General features: G+C 40.1%; 1 protein-coding gene across 4 annotated transcripts in view; it reads right to left on the bottom strand.

Annotated features, from left to right (window-relative positions):
* Window positions 1-3,158: 3,158 nt before the first annotated feature.
* The window catches only part of frmpd3 (FERM and PDZ domain containing 3), a 216,407-nt gene continuing 196,697 nt past the window's right edge, over window positions 3,159-22,868 (bottom strand). For 3 of the 4 annotated variants that reach the window (XM_057849440.1, XM_057849441.1, XM_057849442.1), the window contains 9 exons: window positions 21,979-22,110; window positions 18,117-18,236; window positions 17,384-17,520; window positions 13,366-13,492; window positions 12,856-12,945; window positions 12,558-12,737; window positions 10,710-10,845; window positions 9,232-10,116; window positions 3,159-8,660 (listed from right to left, as the gene is read on the bottom strand). In XM_057849440.1, coding sequence (XP_057705423.1) covers window positions 5,866-8,660; window positions 9,232-10,116; window positions 10,710-10,845; window positions 12,558-12,737; window positions 12,856-12,945; window positions 13,366-13,492; window positions 17,384-17,520; window positions 18,117-18,236; window positions 21,979-22,110 — 4,602 coding nt within the window. In that variant the 3' untranslated portion in view covers window positions 3,159-5,865. The remainder of the gene's footprint in view (window positions 8,661-9,231; window positions 10,117-10,709; window positions 10,846-12,557; window positions 12,738-12,855; window positions 12,946-13,365; window positions 13,493-17,383; window positions 17,521-18,116; window positions 18,237-21,978; window positions 22,111-22,868) is intronic. The other variant, XM_057849443.1, reaches the window with a different exon arrangement.

The raw sequence follows: 22,868 nt of genomic DNA, 5'->3' as shown, positions 1-22,868 counted from the left end.
ATTTAAGAACTAAAATTGTATGAAGTGTTTGCATGGTTGCCGAGTCACCCTTAGTTCATGCCTTCTTTGTGGAGTTTGCTTGTTTCCCCTCTTCTTACATCAGTGTTTTCCCATTACTCTGTCTTCCTCCAACATTCTGTGAAAACACACTTCTAGAGGATCTATAAAAGACCATGTAAAGTGATTTGTTTCTAAATATTTGTGTTTTAGGCTTCTGATTCCCACACCTGAATTTTGAAACATATATTTTCCTTCTAATATTAAATTCTTGTATACTAACTTGAATGTAAAGTACATTGATCGCTCGTTTTTCGCGGTTAATGGGGGCCGCCCCCGCGATAATAGTACTCCACGAGGTAGAGGCGGAGCATATTTACATTAAAGAAATATACTGTATACTATACAGTGGGGCAAATAAGTATTTAGTCAGATTCAGAATATTTATTGTCATTGTTGCAAAAAGCACAACGAAACTTTGTTTGGAGCATCCATACAACTAAGTTGGTAAAGTGCAAAACCCATATAATAAATACCCTTAAGTACCAAGTGTAAACATTGACACAGTATTAGAAATAAGTACAAAAAAGATTTCACAGCAGCATAAAGTCATGTCAGTGCTAAAGTGCATAGCAAAAATATACCTGATAAGAACAGTTATAAGTCAGTGCAAAACCAGATGAGTTAATCAAGTATAATCAAGTATACTGGTTGTCAACCAATAGGCAAGGGTAAGGGAGGAGGAAGTAGTGGGTAGTGACATACTGCAACAATGCAAACCAGTTCAGAGTTATTGTTGTTGGTGGATGTGAGTTGAGTTATTGTCTGTAAAAGGGGGGGCAGAGAGTGGAGAGGGGCAGAATTCAGTAGCCTCACAGCCTGTGGATACAGACTGTTGGCCAGTCATGATGTTCTGGCCTGTATGGACCTGTACTTTCTCCCTGAGGGCAGCAGGTGGAAAAGGTGGTGAGCAGGATGGTGCTGGTCCCGCAGTATGTTGTGCACTCTTCTTAAACAGCGAGTGGAGTAGATGGTGCTGATCTCAGGGAGAGTTATTCCAATGATTCTCCCGGCAGCTTTCACCACGCGCTGTAGCGCCTGCTGGTCAGCCTTGGTGCAGCTTGAAAACCACACTAGAAGTCCACATGACAGTACACTGCTGATGGCACAGTTGTAAAAGTTCTCCATCAGAGGTCTGTGGATGTGAGTGCTCCTGAGATCCACAGACTACTAATTGTGCAAGTTCTCCCACTTGAAAATATTAGCGAGGCCTGTAATTGTCAACATGGGTAAACCTCACCCATGAGCGACAGAATGTGGAAAAACAACAGAAAATCACATTGTTTGATTTTTATAGAATTTATTTGCAAATCATGGTGGAAAATAAGTATTTGGTCAATACCAAAAGTTCATCACAATACTTTGTTATGTACCGTTTGTTGGCAATAATGGTGGCCAAACGTTTTCTGTAACTCTTCACAAGCTTTTCACACACTGTTGCTGGTATTTTGGCCCATTCCTCCATGTCGATCTCCTCTAGAGCAGTGATGTTTTGGGGCTGTCGTTGGGCAACATGGACTTTCAACTCCCTGAACAGATTTTCTATTGGGTTGAGATCTGGAGACTGACCAGGCCACTCCAGGACCTTGAAATGCTTCTTACGAAGCCACTCCTTTGTTGCCCTGGCTGTGTGTTTGGGATCATTGTCATGCTGAAAGACCCAGCCACGTCTCATCTTCAATGCCCTTGCTGATGGAAGGAGATTTTCACTCAAAATCTCTCCATACATGGCCCCATTCATTCTTTCCTTTACACAGATCAATCGTCCTGGTCCTTTTGCAGAAAAACAGCCCCAAAGCATGATGTTTCAACCCCCATGCTTCACAGTGTGTATGGTGTTCTTCGGATGCAATTCAGTATTCTTTCTCCACCAAACACGAGAACCTGTGTTTCTACCAAAAAGTTCTTATTTTGGTTTCATCTGACCATAACACATTCTCCCAGTCCTCTTCTGGATCATCCGAATGCTCTCTAGTGAACCGCAGACGGGCCTGGATGTGTACTGGCTTCAGCAGGGGGACACGTCTGGCAGTGCAGGATTTGAGTCCCTGGCGGTGCATTGTGTTTCTGATAGTAGCCTTAGTTACTGTGGTCCCAGCTCTCTGTAGGTCATTTACTAGGTCCCCCCGTATGGTTCTGGGATTTTTGCTCACCGTTCTTGTTATCATTTTGACGCCACGGGGTGAGATCTTGCATGAGGCCCCAGATCGAGGGAGATTATCAGTGGTGTTGTATGTCTTCCATTTTCTAATAATTGCTCCCACAGTTGATTTCTTTACACCAAGCGAAGAGTGAAGAGATACAGAAAACGTTTGGCCTCCGTTATTGCCACCAAAGGGTAGATAACAAAGTATTGTGATGATCTTTTTGTATTGACCAAATACTTATTTTCCACCATGATTTGCAAATAAATTCTATATTTTTATTTTGTTTCCACATTCTGTTTCTCATAGTTGAGGTTTACCCATGTTGACAATTACAGGCCTCTGTAATCTTTTCAAGAAGGAGAACTTGCACAATTGGTGGTTGACTAAATACTTATTTGCCCCACTGTAAATAAATGTATCCTGTATATTGTTTTTGGTGTGTTCAATGTATTTATTCAGATTTAGCATTGGAAAGGTACATATAAGACATTTTTTGTCCCTTTTTTCCCAAAGTAAAATTTAAAAGTTTTAAACATCTTATTGTCCCACCGAATTATTTTCAAACAAGAATAACCAAGCAAAACTGCTGTCTTTATTAAATGATTCATTGAGTGAGTCCACTCATATTCGCTCACGCTGCTCACTTACACACACAATGAGTTACCACAGCACACTACCGCTAGTGTTTAACAAGCTCAACGAGCTCATACATTCAGTGCCTTTCAAGGTAGGCGCTCCCAAGCTTCTCTGGCAAGATCAAAGCTTCAGAGCTGTCACTCATCGTTAACTTTAACAAGCAGCTGCTTGGTTAGCAAGAAAAGCAACAGGAGAGAGAGGTGAGAGGCTGTACCTGATCGGATTGGGACATCTGTATAAAATACAGTATTTATTTATTTATTTATTTGTTAATTGAAAAAAAATCCGCGATGGACTAAGGGCACGAAGTTTGAAGCTCAAAATAGCGAGGGATCATTGTAATTGCTATCATGGTTCGGTCAATCACTGCTTGACTCATTGTCTGCCCTTGATGGCGCTGGACGTCCAATCCATTTTAAGTCATTTCAAATGAATGTAACGTCTACTAGTGATAAACTCATTTAAATTCACAACAGGATCATTGGAAGCAACTCGATTCGAAATCTGTCTTGGGGCAAAAAGCGCTCTTTAAAAATTTTTATTTTATTTTATGGCGGCTTACGTAGCTGGCGGCCATCTTGGTTTGGGCAACCAGCGATTGGAAATTGATCTCGAAAAGTACATATTGCACAGCATGAGCATGTTATTTCTTTGTATAGTGCTGTATTTGTATTGGTGCAACACAAGTTTTAACACATTATCTACATTCAAAGTGTAGAAATATTTTAAAATTATTGATCTTATTCCATTTGTTTGGCTAGCAACTTGCTTGGATAGGCTCCAGCACCCCCGGAACTGCTGTGAGGATAAACGTTACAGATAATGAATTTATAAATGATTTATTTAACCTAAAAAGTCGGTCTACAGATTTGTGTTTGAACTGTGAGACATAGTTGCCATGAAATGTGATTTCCAAGTATCTGAAGTTTATTGGATACTCTTTATTTCTCTTAAAACATAACATGATGTAACACAGACAGACCACAGTGACCATCACTGATCGTAAAATAAGACAGGAATGAATTGGTGCACATAAAACCAACAACAACAGAGCAATGATTTCCACCATGGAGGCCTTTTTGAGATAATGACGCAGACATAGAACAAAAATGATGTTTATCATAGTGCCAAGATCATTGTCTGATATGTTATGCACTTATAAAAATAAATACTTTGAAGTTTCATGCTTATAATTGACTATAGTCTTTAAAATGTCTCTATTTTGCTTTAGTTGCAACACTAATATTTCTTTTGTACAAAATCAAAAGCTAAATCTTATATTTGAAAAGCATTTATCGCTATCTTCTAATATTTACAGTTAGAAAGCAGTACATGTTGCCATAGAATCTAAATTTTCCCATATGACCACAGTTTATTTTTCACGGTAGAATTAAAAAACCTCCAATAAAAAACTGTTCCCGAAAGGAAGAGAACTAGTGAAGAGCAATGAAATATAACCACAGTATGTGTGAATGAAAAATGACACATTTAATGGAAACACAGTCATTCAAATTCTTAGAACTGTATGTGTGTAGTTATTAATCAGGATACAGTTAATGTGATTTAGATATATGGATATTTGTTGAATGTTAAGTTTATAGCAATTTGCTGATCACTGTCATTTTACCAGTGTAGTTTATGTGTCTAATTAAAATTCATTAATGACTTCAATTTGGCTGTCACATTTTTTTTGTACAGATTATAACACTGTCCAGTGAGCGGATAGGTCAGCACAACTTTTTAAAGCTCGCTGATTAATTTGTGATTACGTAGGTGAGACACAAAGAAGATTTCAGACACTGGGCGCATGTGTTAGTTTTATTAAAATACATATAAAACTACTTTGTGTGTTTCTTATATACTTCCTAGAATGCACAATGTACAACAGCACACAGAAAGCAAGATTATACGTTGCCTGACAACCTAATGTGACGGGATTCTATGAAAGCGCTAGGTTAATGTAAAACTTGTGTATACTCAAAATTTCAAAAGAGGGGGTTAAAAAAAACAGAACAAAACACTGAGTTACACAATAGTTGAACTTGAGTTCTAAATTCAGAAGCTGTGCAAAGTTCTAATTTTGATCTTATTCCCTTGCTTGTGAATGGGCATGTTTAAACTATCATATTTTACAGTATGCACAATTGCTAAAGATATTGTTTTATTTGAGCCTGAACAGCCATTTACATTGAACTGGCCTATTATGTGAGTGAGTAGTGAGTTGCATGTTGTATATGAAGCAGAATGGTTTAAAATACATGTGGAAGAAGTACAGTATAGCGAGGGTACCCCTTCTCAGTAGGATGTTATTTTACAGAGGAGAAATGTGTTACTTGGGTCTCTGCTACATAATAAACCCATTAAAGATGTGAGAATACCAACCGGATTGGCATGACTAAGTGTAATATGTTGCGCTTGGCTCTGGGTGTTTTTCAATATCCAGCACTGTCACATGTCTTAAAATATGTCCGTCATAGCCAACAGAAAGGTGAAATTGTCATTACAACATTTATATCTCCACGCGCCGATATAGTACCATTTAATCAACCATTGCTTAAAACTATACACTCTACAGCTGTCGCTACTTGACAAAATCTCAAATATTTTCTTCCCGAGCATATATATTTTTAATCATATTTAAAGTTCTGTTCAATTATTACTTTTTAAATATATCCATCATCTTTTTTACCACAAAATGTTATATTACTTTCTAAGTAGACACAACTCAAATGTACACTACATATAAAATATTGTACTATATTGACCAATTTGTTCCGACACTGTACTGATGACGTGATTAGCCCTGTTTCACTATTCTGTTCATTTGTGCATTAGTTTGGTGTATCTTTACATTTCAGAGAGCTATCCACAAGGCTACCTTGGGGCCTGTAAACATGTGATGGAACAGCTGCATTGCAATCCTTGTTGCTGAGTATCCATTTGCACATTCAGTAAAAATGTAAACAATGAATGAATACATAATGCGTTTGTATTGGATTTGATCATAGTCCCACCATAGTTATGTTTACTTGGCAGGAAGGACTTTGATGGGTCGAGTGAGTGAGCTCATGTTATTGGTGTCGGAGGACACTTGAGGGCTAACTGTTTTTGTCGGGAGGCTGCTTGAATGTCCCATCGATTCCTCTGCTGCGCGAAGGAGCAATGTGTAGTTTATAGCTACTTCCTCAACTTTTCTTAATAGCTGTTGTCTTTGAGTCTCTGTGCGAACCCCTCTGACCAGTTTGATGAAGGTCTGAGTTAAATCGCACAGCACTTGAAAGCTGGCTGTGACAACAGCAAGCATACAAGTAGGGCTTTTTTCCACGCTGGCCACTCGCCGACAGGATGCTCGGAATTCTTTGAAGCGCACTGCCAGCTCCTGCTTGTACTCTGCAATCCGTGAGGCCTGAAGACGAGCCTCACCCTCGGCTTGCGGGCTGTTAGCACACTGACGCAGGATGGCGAGTAACTCGTTAGCATCCAACTGGGCGTTTAGGAAGCCATCAGGCAAGCTGAATGATTTCCCCTGTAGAGCCTCGACCCGTGCCAGGCTGCCCTCCAGTGTGCCGCAAGCTCTTAGGTCAATCTCTTGTGCCTGTGGCTCTTTCTCTGTTTCTTCCTCTCCACTGCACTCTTCTGCATTAAGAACTTGCAGGGTTTTGCTGACAACAGGAAATGTGCTTGAGTCCAGCTCCATGCCTGGAAGAACCTGAAGGGGAATTGAGTATGATAGTTCGTCCTTCTCACTGCTCTCATCTGCTGCCTCACACTTCCGGTAGCAGAAACAGAAAGAACAACACCTATCCTTATCTTCACTGTCTTCACTAGGCAACGTCAGCAGAACCTCCCCACTCTCTTCTTTGCTTTCACTCAGTAACTCATTGCTCTGTATATAAAATACACCTTTTTTCCCCTTTCCTTCTGCCTGAAGAGACTGTGTATGAACTGGCTCCACCGGGGTTGGCAACCTTAATCCCGTAGCTCGAACTCGCTCCATTTCTTTCTCTAGACTCTTGGTTTTGGGCTTTACCTCTGCATAAACAGGTGTATTAGTATTGTTATCCAGCTCTCCAATGCTGTATCGCCTTTGGAGTTTCTTATTTTGTGGTGTTTCCACATAGTTTGTTTGTGAGGTACAGGTAGGCAAGGAGGTGCCCTGCTCTCCCCTTGGCTCCCTCGACTCAAGGCTGATGGAACGTATTCGTGCAGTCTTCACTTCTAAATTCTGACTTTGTCTTGTAGGACCTTCACTGTTAGAGGCTTTAGAGACTGTTGGAGGGGTTTTTGTGGTAGTTCTCTCCCTGCCTCTATTTTGTGTTTCTGTCGCAGAGCCAACTGGTGTATCAGGTAGTCTCACACCCCTACACATTCTCTTACAGTCACAACTACGTCGCTGTTCCCTGGAGATACCTGGTGCTTTTAGGACAGGGCTGGTGCGTAGTTGGCAGGCACAAGGAGTCCCAGAAGGTACAGGTGAGGATCCTTGAGGCAAAAATTCTCCTTGTGAGGACTTGGGTTTCAGCAGCTCCTCTAAGAACTCCAGCTCATACTGGCGAACTTTTTGCAGCTGAGCCCTTCGCTCATCTGTTTCCCTTCTCATTCTTGCTGGGAATGTCGCTGAAAGTAAATTTCTAATGCTCATAAAAGGGGCAGTGCGCTGGGATTTCCCCTTTACACTGCCCAATTTCTTTGAATCGTTAGTTACTAGAGTAGGTACTCTCTCTAAAGAAGGGTTTTGTGTTTTATCTTCTAAGTTGGGTAATGATTTTGTCGAACATATCTGTGATTCAGAATGAGATTTGCCAAAGGCTGCATCTAGCTTGCTCTCAGCCCCTTCTTTTTTGTCCATTGTTAGAGGCAAATGAGGGGAGTACTTGGTTTCTACTGTTGTACTAGGTTTTGCCGAACTACAGTCTTTTCCTATTCTTCCTGTGTTTTCTTTGCTGCTAGCTATAAAGAGGCCTTTAGCTCGAAGACGCTCATCATCTGTAGGAGATGATGTCTGAAACACCACTACCTTTTGAACCTGCGGATCTTGAATTCTTAACTGGGTCCCAGGTTCCTTTTGCATTGGGCATGTGCAGAACAGATCATCGACTGGTAGAAATTCTGTCGAGCTTGAAGGCTTCATGGTCTCTCTAGAGGCAGTCTCGGCATCTTGGCACATATTAGTTTGGGGAATTTTGGCTGAGACAGTTCTGTCCTTGGGTAGGAGAACAGATAAGGCTTTGTCTGTATTCAGAGGTGGTATTGACTTTTCCTTCACACCATTGAGAAGATTTAGCCTCTGTGTCTCCCCTGAAGCACTGAATAACTTTGGCTCTTTAGGGACTGAAGCTGAAGGATGAATATCAGACACGTCAAGTTCTTCGGGGGTTTTAGCTAGGGGATCAGGTATGTTTGCTTTAGTAGAAGCACCGCTTTCTTTCACTTCCATTGTCTGTTCATTCGGACTGGAACCTTGATTGCTTCTCTGCTCTGTCATAACACTGACAATCCCAGAGTCTTGGCTGGGGCTGACTTTAAACGGAATGGTCTTACTTAGGATTACTTGCTTTGGTGGACATCCAGCGCGGATCTGACCCACAGAAAAAGCCCCTGTCCCTATAGTCTTTGCTGTGCAGCCAGGGATAGCCAAGGGAAAATCACGGCGGCAGATGCGGCTGTCCTTGTTGATATGGTGTGCTAACAGGTAGGCTTGGTTTTGGTTTTGCTTCATTGCTGAGACCATCTCAGAAACATCTGTCAGTTCAGAAGAATTAGTCTCATGGCCCGAATCCAACGACGATTCCGGTGTAATGGCTGCCAGGACAATAAGGCCTGAGGAAAAAGACACAGGAACATTACCAGGATAATCCTTATGCAAGAGAGAACACACACTGAGATGAAATTCTGATTAAAAATGCTTATTATAAATGCAGAAATTTGACATAAAATTTGTCCATAAATTCTCTTAAATATTCAGTTTTGTTCCTCTGAGTGATCAATGCATTATGGGGCTTTCTTGGCTCAGAAAGAGAATTTTTTTTCATGCCATGCATTTGTTTGCTTGATAGATGTGCCTAGAGAAGCCAGTAACATTTTCTTAGTGGAATGTAACAATCTGTTGGTCTACATTTGCATGGGGTAGTTATGTCAACTGTTACATTTTTTTGATGCTTTTGTCACATCTCAATTCTGCTCTCATTTTGATGATCAGTTATTCACATATTTGTGGAAGTAGCATGTTTAATTAGGTGTTTTACTATAAAGTATGGTTTTGCTGTTAATAGGAGACTTGTTTGCCATTTCATTGTGCCAAAAGCAGCGTCGATTCGACGCTGCAAATGTTCAGTAGTGTGATAATGGGTATTACTGAGGTGTGGGCTATAGTATGACTGAGGTTGTTGACCTGCAGTCTGTGTTGGCTGCTGGTGGTGATGGGGGTAGTCCTCAGAAGCTGCCAAAGCCTCTAAAGCTTGTAAGGTGGATACCAAAGCATCATCAAGTTCCTGTGCATGATCTCGGACTGTTCTCGTGGCCACATTATCAATAAGTGTTACAGGCACTTCCTCCTTAATATGACGCTGTTTCACAGTGGTGGTATCTGTCTTGGCACTGGTAGTTTTTCTCCCTCTCTTTGAGTCATCCTCATCAGAGCTGTTATCTCTGAAGCCAGGTGGTGGGGCAGCAATCGCAGGTTGTGGTGGTTGCAGCTTTTCTCCTCCTTGGGGGGGTTCCTCCTCATCGTCCTCTTCATTCCCAGGGGGTGGCAGAGCTATGAGATCAACGCCACCCCCATTTCTGGAAGCGCAACCACTCGAGCAGGTTTTTCCCACGGTTCGACTGCTGTTCGCTGTTGTTGGCAAATCATCTGTCCTCTGCCTGTCTTTGCATGAGTCACAGTAGTACCGTTGTGTTTTCTGAGTTTGAGCCACTGTTTGGGCTCGGATTCTGAATCCGGCGTTCTCGACTGGTGAACTCACTGACACCATAGCTACATCTTCTGTACTTTGCTGCGTGGGGTCTGACTTCGTCCGGGGCCTCTCAGGGGCCTCCTGGGAAATAAAGTTCTCATTGATGTCAAGTTCAGCTTCTGAGTGTGCTTGGAGCTCCTGAAACTGTTGTTCTTGCAGGTGGAAATGGCACAGACCTAGATGCTGAGACTCTGCAGATGCTAAGGCCCTTGAAGACCCTGACTCCCTGTGCAAGCTTTCTCTCTCGTCCCCTCTCCGCCCTCCACTTGGTAAGCCGGTTGCCCCAGAACGTGGGTGTGAATGGTGGGAGCTTCTGTAATCTGGGGATAGAATCGTCAGAGCAGTGAAGAGTTTGAGGCGTTTACAAATGACCTTTATTCATGACGTTCCAGATGGGAAAGCAAAGGCGGACAGCTGATGGTCTCATGGGGAATAGTTGTTATTTCAGAGATGGATGTTAAAAGTTTAGTTTTTCTAAGTTTTGACGGTTAGGATTTGGGTGGAATGTGATGGTATGACAGTCCTTTTTGTATGCAAACTACAGGTAGACAGCATATGGCAGTGGAGTTGTTCATGCTCCAACAAATGATGTGATCACAGCGAAAGGTTGTACATTTGAACATTGTAATATCATGCTTGGCTTGAAGAAAAAAGGAATGAGTATTTCATTCTGATGAGCCAGAATGATGACAGACAGAGGATGGTGCCATGGGATGTTTATTTCAGCTCTTGCTTGTTGAAAACTGAAGCCAACACATCTTATATACATCAACCATTATACTGTTTTCTGACATACTACGATGTTTGATGTGAGGCAAATCAGTCTTGTGGTTAACAAGACAATGAATTATGTTTCGTAGCAAAATTTTAATTTGCATTTAACCACTATAGATCAAGAAGGTTTGCAACATACCTGTCTTGGTCAGATGAGACTGACCGGAGATCCGGAAGTAGATGTTCCTTTTTGGGTCTACAAACAGTTTGTAGTAGCCAGAGATGAGACATGCAAAGTTACTGGCATCTGGCCATTCCATGAGTAGCACTAGGGGCTGCAGGGGGTTGGCGGCAAAGAAATGTCAAACATTGTTAAAGAAAGTCATGATTTTTAATACATCCACAAATAAAACTGTTGGAATTGTTTAAAGGGAACCTTGGACTTAAGACTTATAGGCGCTAATAAGCCACAATTGTTCTCGTTTACTAAAATATGTTATTAGAAACACATAAAATATTGCCATTGATTTAAAAATCAATAATATTTAGTACATTTTGACCTACGGTGGGCGCCATGTTTTTTGCATGCAATGGAGACTAGGGGTGATGACGTAGATGTTTACGGTCACTAGACGAACACTACTGGGTTACTCGAATTCCTTCTACGTGGCGAGACGTCCAACACATCCGCACATCGGTTAAAAGCGACGAGTAATTACTATTTGTGTTTTTATGGGGTCTTTTATTACCTTTTCATTGCCTGAAAATACTTTTTTTATGGTTTTCCTTTTTATACGTTTAAGTAGTGCTGCAACGATTAATCGATTAACTCGAGTATTCGATTAGAAAAAAAGATTCGAATTAAATTTTGCTGCTTCGAGTATTTGTTTAAGTGGCGTTGTAATGGTTTATTTTGAATGTGTTTGCATTTAGTTTCATTGATTTGTGTGGATACACTATTTCTAGTATGTCTCATTTCACATGGCTGAATTCAGGTGCTCCCTTTTAAGACCAACATAAGCTACGTTTTTTTGTTTGAGCGAATGTTTTTTTTTTTTTTTTTTTTTTTTTTTTTAATGTATTCGTTATTTAGTTTATAGGTATTTTTAGCCTATTTTTGTGGGAATATGTGTCCGAACCATTTGTTAAGAGCATTGTAAAAACGTTAGCATATTATAGCATTTCAATTCGCGGACTTTTGCTATGCAAGTTAGCCAATTGTTCTTTTGTTGTACCTAGATCCTCATTTATTCATTTTTTTATACCGTTGGAGGCTCAGCTCAGGTAATTTAATTTTTCATGTTCCTTATCCGATTACACGATTATTCGAACTGTTAGCTCATCGATTAATCGACTACTAAAATAATCTATAGCTGCAGCCCTACATTTAAGCATTTTGTTTTCTTGTGGTAGCTTTAAAGCAGATTGTTGATCTGTTGACCACATAAGTCATGTAAAAAATTTAAACCACCCTTATTTGATATTACTATGTTTAAATATTTTCATAAGGCATCTTTAGTATTCTCTGTCTCTAAGCATCCAAACAAAACAAGCTGAAAGCGCACGGTAGTACTTTGGGTGTCAAATTTACCTCTTGTAGGACATTTCGCCTGTGTAGCACATTTTGGCGTAACACCATTTTTTCCCCCTACTCTCATCTCATCCCGTCTTTCCTGTTCATTTTGCTTTTGCTGCTCGTTTTGTGAAATATCGACAGTGCTGTCATGTTCATTAATGTTCGTCTCGGGTTCAAATTGAAAGGGTTGAACCGATGAAATGTTTATGTTGCTAGAGTGATACTCTGGAAGCCCAGCAGCGTAAATGTTCGGCCGTCACGTGTAACCTAGCGGACGCGCAGTAACCATGTGACGTCACCACCCTGCAACGTCAACAACAATGGCGACCTACTAGTTAAACTAATTTTACAAATTGAATAAAAACGAAGACATCAAGAGGGGTTTCAATATCAAAATATTTCAACTCATAATAACTATCTATTTAAGAACTACAAGCCTTTCTCTCCGTGGATCCCTTTAAATTGTAATACCTTGCCCTCGTGGATTGACACCTCTACACGCGCTACTCCTTGGCTTTCTCGATAGAGCTGGATCTTTGATATCCTACTGAACTCAGTCAGAACTGTTGTCAGGTTGTTTTTCAGGTCAATCACGTGACTGATGCCATGTCGAGGACCCACCAGCAGTGTTGTGGCTGATTGTTTTTCATCCTATAGATGAAGCAAGAATTTATTAGGTGTTTTAATTCAAATAGGTCTGCAATATAGAAGATGCAACATTGTGGTTCTTATGTTCTTGTACAGTATATAAAGACTCAAAATGTACTACCAGTCCAACCGTGTTGAACAGTATTCCTCCAAAAGGTGGGAGGTCATTGAGGACACGCAAGTATTGCAGCTTTCCTTGGAGAGGTGGGACCTGTCAAGTGAGTTAAAACATGATCTCAACCAACATATCCTCTTGGTGGCACTGTTACACCGCAGTTTCAATGGATGCTAATGCAACAGTAAAGGCCTAAGCTCTATCAAAGCTGTAGGGCTGGCTTTTATAAAGTCATAGCAGGCAGAACATAAACTACAATAGCTTTTTGTCTCTGCCTTTGCAGTGATTTGTGGAAAAAGGGCCATGAAGTCAGATTACTGCATACAGTAATGACATTTGAGGTCTTGTCCATTCAACCTATGTATTTAAGCATAGGTAATCAACAGTTTTCTTTCTTTTTGTGACAATTCTCACATATTTGGGTTATATCGCCTTGGAAATCAATTATTTTTTTCTGTTTAACGTTTTGAGGCTTGAGGTAAAAGACAAGGGCTTAGTGTCTATCAGTATTAGCACCTTGTTGCCTGATGGTGGCGGATGCTGATAGGTCTTCAACAACTGTGACAGAATCTTGCAAACATTCTTCTCTTTGACGGTTGGGAGCAGAGTGAGTGGTAGAAAAGGCTCAAGACCCCATTCCTTTCTGTGTCAGAGGAAAAAGTGTAAAGAGAATGCAAGATAAATAAAGAGAATGGAATGACTAAGCACAATTTGAGGAAAGCCACATGTCAAAATGTCACAGAGGCTACCTTACGTCCTCCATTGTCGCTCTGACCTATTACAACCACAGTGGATGATTGCACAGGCTAATAATTACTTGCTAGGTTCAGGTTTTAAAGAATAAATTAAGGAACTAATGGTCAAAGTGATGGATTTCACAATGCAATCTGTTTGAGAACACAGCTTGACCTTTTAGACTGTTCACATTTGAAATGTTGGAAATGGAAGTTTGTCCTGATGTCAAAATGTTAGCATGAAACTCATAATACATTTTTACTCAAATTTAACATTCTACAGTCCTACTACTTTCAGTGTAAATTTGCTTAGTACATTTGATAGTTCAATTGATAGATACCGTATTTTTCGGACTATAAGTCGTTTTTTTTTTCATAGTTTGGCTGGGGGTTCAACTTATACTCAGGAGCAACTTATGTGTGAAATTATTAACACATTATGATATCATTTCACATGTTATTTTCGTGTTTTGGAGTGACACTGATTGTTTGGTAAACTTGTTAGCATGTTCTTTATGCTATAGTTACATACCTATTAAATCTCCCTATTTGGTCGGGAATTTCCCGATTATTTATAAATTTTCCCGCCTCCCGATTTACCAGTAAAATCTCCTGATTTAAAAAAAAAAAAAAAAAAAATACTGTAGTTTTCAACTTAATCGGTCAATTTTTTTGGCGAAGATTCTATTCACAAACCGGAAAAACTGTGTGAGAGTGAAAAATCTGCTCGCGAGACATGCATGCTCCCACGTGACTTCATTTATTGCGGAAGTAGCAGACGAGCAAGATGGCTGATGAGAAGCAATGCAAAAAGAAGAGAAAATCAAAATATCAAGCAGCTTGGCAAAGTGACTATTCTTGGATAAGTAATAGTGATAGAGGAGTCACATTTGCTTTTTGCTCACTGTGCTGTATGCATATATCGGTTAGTAAAGGGGGAAAAAACGATGTGACGAAGCATGCAAAAACATCACAGCACATGGATAGTACAAGAGTTTGGTCGGCAAATCAAAGTATTGTAGGCAAGTACCAGCTACCAATCAGATCTGTCAAATGAAACTGTCTGTGCTCTACTGGCCACAAAGTTCAACATAGACCGTGACTGTTATATTTACAAAATTTGTGAGTTGGCTCAGAAGGCAAAGACAGCCACATGGAACTACGTTAAAGAACATAACTAGTAAGAAAGATGTAAGATTATGTAAGAACGATTATGTTAAAGAACATAACTACCATAATTTCCCCGAACATAAGGTGCACCCGTGTATAACGCGCACCCCAAATTTACTTGTAAAATCTAGGGGAAATTATTGTACCCGTGTATAACGCGCACCCTAATTTTAGCACCAATAAATAGAAGAATACAAGAAAACAGCTCGTGTACAGATACAGAAATGTCATTCTACTGACTGGTGAAACACAGCACAAGCAAAGCACATTGGTAGTTCAAAACATTACCGTAAACTGACAATATGTACGGTAATAATATGATCTGATAACTTCTTGAACCTACCAGAATCCAGGAGAAAACAAAACAGATGTGACTTTTCTTTTAAAGGCTGCTGTATAACTTGCTCGTTTCATCATGATGAATAAATGTTTCCTCCATGGATTGATACGGTAAAATGAACGTAAGTCGGAAATCCGAGAGAGCTCATCGCTGTCGACACGACAGTAACAATAGGAACTATTTTAATTTGGGTTTGAGTTTCCCGAGGGACGGATATAGTTGACTGACACAGGAAGTTATGTTTGTTATGGTCCGAGTTGCGGAGCTGCAATAAACGTTGACTCAAAGGAGTTCAAGAAACTAAATTCTGTGCTTTATGAAGAGTGAAAAAAGCAGAATTTAACACAGACGAAATCATTCGGCCGATCAAAGTGAAGTATTAGCGAAACAAAATGGTGACGTCACGTACCGTAATGGTCGGCAATGGATCGCCGCATACGTTTCTTCAACACAACATGGCCGTGTCAATAAAAAAAAAAAAAAAACGGTTTATATATATATATATATTTCTGTCTCCATCCATGTACCCGTTTGTAATGTGCACCATGATTTTACAAGCTGATTTTGGGGAAAAAAATTTGCGCGTTATATTTCGGAAATTACGGTAGTAAAGATGTAAGAACGATTATGATGCATGATTGAAAAACTTTTTGAATCATTTACTGTGCTCATTGTATTCATATGAAGGTTCAATACACAATAAAATGTAAAATTAGATTCCGATATGCATGTTTTATCTTTGTTGGGCGCAGAAAAAAAATCTCCCTATTTTGACTTTCCACAACTTAATACATAGGTGTGTAGTTATCTGAATAACTCTTAATAGATATGACCACGTTCTCGTTGTGCCTTTGGCAATGTGTGTTCAATTGTATTATTGACTTTTTTATAATGAAATGCATGCTTTTAGTTTGTGGCGCTTTCACGCCCAAGTGAGGGCGCACTCGCACTTGTTTACGCGAAGAAGAGCGCTCACACGCCAGAAGAAGACGGACAGCTATGCAACGTCTCTGAGCAAGTAGGCGAGAGAGAGGGAGAGAGAAACACGGATGCGAACCTACGTTCATTGTTTATGCTTGTAAAATATCTCTACAGAGGCAACGCCAGTGTGCATCATCTTTTCTGTTGTTGTTTTGTGTTTTCCACCCGTGATCGGACACTTAGAGCCAGTTTTGTGGTTGTTTGAACGATGTGCTAATGCTAGCGAACGCATGCTAACCGTGTGTGTCATTGCTGGAATAGCACCTAACAATCATTTATTTACGTTGATGCAAACCTGTTTGGTATCGACGACAAAATTCAGCAAATTATACGGACGTCCAGCATCATCATTTGGAAGTTTAGCTCACTGTATAGCCAGGACCAAGCTGTAGCGTCCTGGTGAGGACAATATATTCGCATTTCGTTGTTCATGCGATGTTGGATTTTATGAAGTAAATTTCCCCCAAAAATGCGACTTACACTGTATACTCCGGTGCGACTTATATATGTTTTTTTTCCTCTTCGTTGGGCATTTTATGGCTGGTGCCACTTATACTCAGGTGCGACTTATAGTCCAAAAAATATGGTACATTATTTATCTCCTGAAGTAAAACATATAATGTTGGAATACATAACAATAAAAACACGTAGCATAAAGCTAACCCAGAGAGCAGATAGCAGACAGACATTGAATAAATGTTGATTTTCCATCAAAATCATCAGTATGGTTGACATCGAAATTTTCGACATCAAGTGACGTTGAAACAATGTTGTTCTATGGTATGTCAGGCGATGGTTGGGTTAACATTGTTTTATAGTTAATGAACTAATGTTGACAAATAGTTGATTGATGATTGACCGGGAAATATGGTTGAAAAGTAATTGAATTATGGATGAGCGGGTGTTTTGGTCGAAAACATAACATTGATTTGGCGTCTTTCCAATATTATTAATAATCGAAATGACGTTTAAATTTGTAAGGACTTCAACGTTGAAACAACATTAATTGAGGGTGCAAGAGTGACGTTGATTCAACCATATAAGATCGACAGCGGAATGTTGATCCAACATCTTTTCAACGTTGGTCTGCTATCTGGGAAATGCCTTTGTTTGTTGAGCTAATGTGATGTATGCTTGGTTCATGCATGATGTTGGTTCTAGCGTTCAGTGAGATTAAGAGACATTCTAGCTACTTCTCAAAATTTTGTTAACATTCCAGTTAGCAATTCCCCAGCCCCTGAAAAGTTAATAGGGGAAAAAAAAGCAAAATGTTTTCATTATTTTATCAGTTTTGTGTGTGTGAACTTACTCTACGTGCTTGAGAGAGATTTTCTGATTGGGCCTTGCTGAGGACACAGTGATGTAGATATGTAGAGCGGCCAATCTTAACGTGATGTCAGATTTCCAGTCCATGCCAAAGCGTTCCTTGATAACATCATTGCGATTCTGTGAGGACATGAAATGTTGTTCTTTGAACTCTACTAATTGCAAAGAGCGCCATTAAACACCGAGACCCTTATCTGCGCCTTGCCATTAGTTAAAGTGCTCCTGCTAATTGCTTAGACTTCCAAAAATTGATAATCAGGTTAGATCTACTGTACAGGTAAATGCGATTGTGATTGAATTAGGTGTCGAGGTCTGACTCATCAGTGTAAATTTTAACATGAAATTGCTAAAATCAGACAAAACGTCATCATTTAACGGAACAAGAACGTGTCAAAGATGACAGTGTAATGTTTGTGAATTGATTAGCAGCAAGCACAATAGCTTCCGAAATTGTGCAATACCACTTCAAAGTCTGAGATAAAATATATCATTTAGAGTCATCTTGTTCCTGAAATCTTTCACAATATGTTGCCCTTATGGCATTCCCTCGAGATGAATGGAAAGAGTTGCAACTGACTGCGGATAAAACCCATAAAACCGTCCCTTCCTGTGTAATATAACTTTACTATAGCCTTCTCACGGTGTGGATAGTTCTCCAAAAGGGACATGATACTCAACGGCTGCCCATTTAATCCGTCTTTAATCCAGTATTTTACCTGAATGTAGAGGTATTCAAATGCTGCAGGGTCCCGTCTCAGCAGGTCTGCTGGGTCCTTAGGGAAGAAGCAAATGCGAAATAGACACTTCATTCCTTGGAAATATGTTCTGTGCACCACCTGCAGAAATAAAGAATACATCTCTCAATCTTATTTTCATAGTAGAAGAGGGGCAACAACATTTGGAATACACTTCATGAGGCATTGTAATCATGTATTGGAACCGCTACAATTAAACCTCCTACAAGTGGTAACATTTGAATTTCAACTAAAGGTCTTTGGTCAAATACTGTATGCTAGGACTGAATGATATTGGAAAAACCTGATATTGCGATTCTTAGGGGGTTTGGGATATATTGCGAAATTAAAACTTGAAGAATTTTCACCAGACTTGAATAGTTCTGTTTGGGAAGACTTTGGTTAACTCACTATGATCACACTGTATTCATTAGAGATGTCCCGATCTGATCACATGAACGGAAATCAGGCTGATTGCGCCATTTTTCAGAGGATCGGAAAAGGAACGGGTTTTAAATTAAAAGAACATATTTATGATTTCCTGCATCGTATAGCCTTTCATGCTCCCTCCCGAAAAGCAGTGCGACCAAACTGTTTTTCTTGGTCACCAGAGCAGCTGGCTTTTGGTACTTAATGATGATTGATAGGTTTGTAGCTTTGATCTGGCCAGAGACGCCTCGGTAACTCTATGATCAAAGGCACATATGTGTTAATGCTCGTTAAGCTTGGTACACTGAAGTGTGTTGTGGCAACTCATTCATTGTGTAAGTGAGAGGCCGTTCTCGGCAGCGTGAGCAGCAAAGTATCAGATCGGGACTAAGGGGCAGTTTACATGGCGACTCTGCGACACGAAGACGCAATGACTGTGTTGCGGAGTGCCCTCGCGTTCGTATGGTGTCGGCGAAGATGGAAGGCAAAGACGCAAATCTTGGAATCCTGCCTCAAAGTAGAAGAATTCGATTGCGGGGGCTTGAGGGGGGCTTGCTCCGCATGCATATCAAAAGCTCCCACGGCGTGGGACCGCTCCGATAACATCAGCCCTCGTACACGTCACATTGGGCGTGCGCAGCGGTGCTACTAAACATTAAAAACAGCAAATATGGCGGAACGTCAGCTTTAATTTACTGTTTGTATAATATTTTTTATTTAAATATGTTGAATGTTTCAATTTTTGTGTCTTTTTGAAGAAAAGAAAATGCCATTGCTTGGAGTGGGTGGGCATGTTGTCTTCCGTGCTGAGGAGGTCAAAGTGTATCATTCGCTGTCGCCTTGTAAATCTGCACTACCCCTTAGGGCCTGGCATGAATTCTACATTTTTTCATGCGGAATTGCGACATTGTTTGAATGGAGACGGAACCATAAAAATGCAAACATGAAATTTTTCGTGTTCTCGGAGAGTCACCATGTAAACGGCCCCTAAGTATTGGCAGATTCTCAAAATCAGGTGACTCGGGTGCAAAAATATGCGATCGGAACATCCCTAGTATTACTGTTTAATCCAGGCTAAGGAGGTTTATTAGTGAATGATGAAGATTGGTGTATATAAAAGGAAGCCATGTCTCTGTACAATTGTTGCTTTGATAAAGAAAAACAAAAGTTTACATTAAAAAAAAACAACAACCCGAAAACAATCACACATCCTGCGATGGGACTTTTGCACATGTGCGCATTGCAATGGCGATGTTCAAACGATATATTGTGCAGGCCTACTGTATACCAAACAATCGTGTGAAGTCACATTAGTGGCTGATGCTGGTCTTTCACTGAGGGGAAGCTCAAAGTTTGTCAGCCTGTGAGTGCTTTGTGATGGGGAAGGGGCTTAGCGGCAGCCGATGTTCGGTAGGGAAAGAAACTGGAGTGCCAGAAGTCAAGTCTCCAAACACAACCAGCTACAGTAGAAAAAAACACCTCAAATAAGCTCGATTTTTCACTAGTCGTTTTGAACAAGTAAAGTGTCGCTAGGATGATTAGGAAAGTCTTCAGTTCAACTCAGAACAACAGTATGAAAATTGAAAAATGTTACCATGGACGTTTTTACTATAACACTGATTCGCTCATTTTGATCTCAATAAAGAAGGGATTCAGCTTCAGACAGATCATCCAATCATCATGCATACAGTGTATAGTCCAGGCTGCCCGGGGCCCACCCATCAGCTGGGCGGGACAATGACTCGTCTCGTTTTGCCGCCTTGGAACAACCCACTTTCAATTCTGCAGACTGCTCGCGTCCACGCTGTTTAAAGCACTGTGAAGGTGCGCGAATGAATGGAAAGAAAGTCATGCCGTAACCAGTTATATGAAGCTGATTCTGAACAAAAGCGCGTTATACGTGCGAACAATATGCGTTGTAGCGTATATTTAGTCAATGAAATTTACTTACAATGGTATAGATTTGATCACTTTTTTTTTTTTTTTTTTTTTTGATACTTTAAGGGTAGCTGAGCTTCCCTTGCAGTTTAAGAGCAATCGCCAGAGTCACAATAGATGTCAGCAAATTGTAGCCCAATCTGTATGTCTTCTAGAACTTGTGTCTGACCTAACATATCTGGGTTATCAAATGTACCGTCATTTTCAGACTATAAGCTGCCACCTACCAAATTTGACACGAAAAAAGTATTTGCTCATAGATAAGCCGCAGTGGACTATAAGCCACAGCTGTCCTAACTGTATTATGGGATATTTACACCAAAAGATAACACTATTTGAGAGCAGCATCATCAGACTGTTATAAGACCAAATGAACCACCATGAAGCTTTGAGACAATTGGCTGCAAAGCTTCATTGCTTCATTTGGCCATCACTGCTCCCTTGGGGGAGACGGTCAATCTCTGCTGTCAGCAGTTTTACAACATGCCTCCTAGCATGCATTGCAGCGCTACAGATGTAGATAAGCAAAATTCATGTTCTCTGCGAACTACAGGGTGTCCATAAAGTATCTTTACCATTTCAAAAATTTATTAAAAATGCAATTGATTAGATATTTTATTCAGATTTGTTGTATTGTATTCAGCGTTTATTTATTTATTCATTTTTACCTCTTTTAATACACTTCTACATGGGCACCATTAGTTGCACGAAGCAAATCAAGACGGTACGCGATTTCTTGCCATGCTCACTGTAGCATGGCCTAATCAGTTGTGGCAATGGCATCAGTAATCCTTCGCTTAAGGTCAGTCATGTCCCTTATCCTTGTTCGATACACGATATCTTTAACATTGCCCCATAGAAAGAAGTCCAGGGGAGTAACGTGGCGGTCAAGGATTTGGCCCATCCCTTCCAATTCTAGAAATGTTTGATTGAGGAACCAACGAACATGCAGCCCCCAGTGTAATTAAAAACTTTAATAAACACTGAATACAATAGAAAAATCTAAATGAAATATCTAATCAATTGCATTTTTAATAATTTTTTTAAATGGTAAAGAGACTTTATGGACAACCTGTATTTCTTCAGTTACTGTTCCAGTTGTTTCATTAATTGCTAGTTGTCACTTTTGAATGTATGTAAAAGATCCGAGCTGGACATAAACAGAGTTAGTGACATAACTTGCCAGATGACACTTAATGACATCTGTCATAAGCAATCATTAATGACCTTGGTAGTGTCATGTCATAATTATGACAGTCTTATGGGAGTCTTATGAAGCCGCTGTCAAATAAAGTGTTACCTTTTTAACCCAAATAAATCAACAAATAAGCAGCATTGGACTCTTAGCCGCAAGATTGAAAATGATGGGAAAAAGTAGCGGCTTATAGTCCAAAAACTACGTCATATGTGTATGCTTTAGCACTGTTTCTCAGTATTGTATTTTTGTTGTAATATTTTTTAGACATGTCTTATTTACGTGCGTCAGGGGTTGGTTCTCCTGCAGCAGAAGTAACTTTTGACTCTGGTCAAGACCGCCTGCTTCCAGCACCAAGGCAAAGTGCTCAATGTAGCGCAGTGAGAGGCGGTCCTGCAGGGAGGAGATCACATCCTGGAAGGGGAGTGATTAGACAGAAAAATATTTTCACAGTAGGAAAAAAACAACAAATACATTGATTTATGGAGGCAATTTCCACCCTGGATGCACTTTATTTTTATTCAGACCACTTTGTCATCGTGATATAATAGTGATGGGTGCTTCCTTATCCTATACTTCAGTGCCATATTTGTCATTTTGAGCAATGGATAGCTTCCTTATATATTCTCTATTCTACACGGTTAGTACATACTGAATATTTGCGGTCAAACTTTTGCTCTTGGGCGAATTGGTTTCAATGGCGGGATGTTTAGTTTTATGAGACACTCAAGCTCTTGTAGCACTGATATGTTAATGTTGTTTGCCTCAAACTGAAAGCAAGAGTCTTTTTAATCGTGAGCAATTGCTATTTCTTTAAAGCAACAACATGCAATTTCAGTGTAGGAACTTGTAGGGTTTGTTGTAAATGACGAAAACGTTGTCCAGTGAACTGCGACACTGACAAAGTCTATGACTTTAGAGCTAGAATGTTGCAAGACAGCGTCCTCTGACAGACATGCTAATATACAGTGGGGCAAATAAGTATTTAGTCAACCACCAATTGTGCAAGTTCTCCTACTTGAAAAGATTAGCGAGGCCTGTAATTGTCAACACGGGTAAACCTCAACCATGAGAGACGGAATGTGGAAAAAACCCAGAATATCACATTGTTTGATTTTTAAAGAATTTATTTCCAAATTAGAGTGGAAAATAAGTATTTGGTCACCTACAAA

This window comes from Corythoichthys intestinalis, chromosome 11 (assembly GCF_030265065.1).
Source record: "Corythoichthys intestinalis isolate RoL2023-P3 chromosome 11, ASM3026506v1, whole genome shotgun sequence".
Classification (NCBI taxonomy): domain Eukaryota; kingdom Metazoa; phylum Chordata; class Actinopteri; order Syngnathiformes; family Syngnathidae; genus Corythoichthys; species Corythoichthys intestinalis.
The sequence above is the reverse complement of the archived record's forward strand: the minus strand, read 5'-3'. Positions and strand labels throughout refer to the sequence as shown.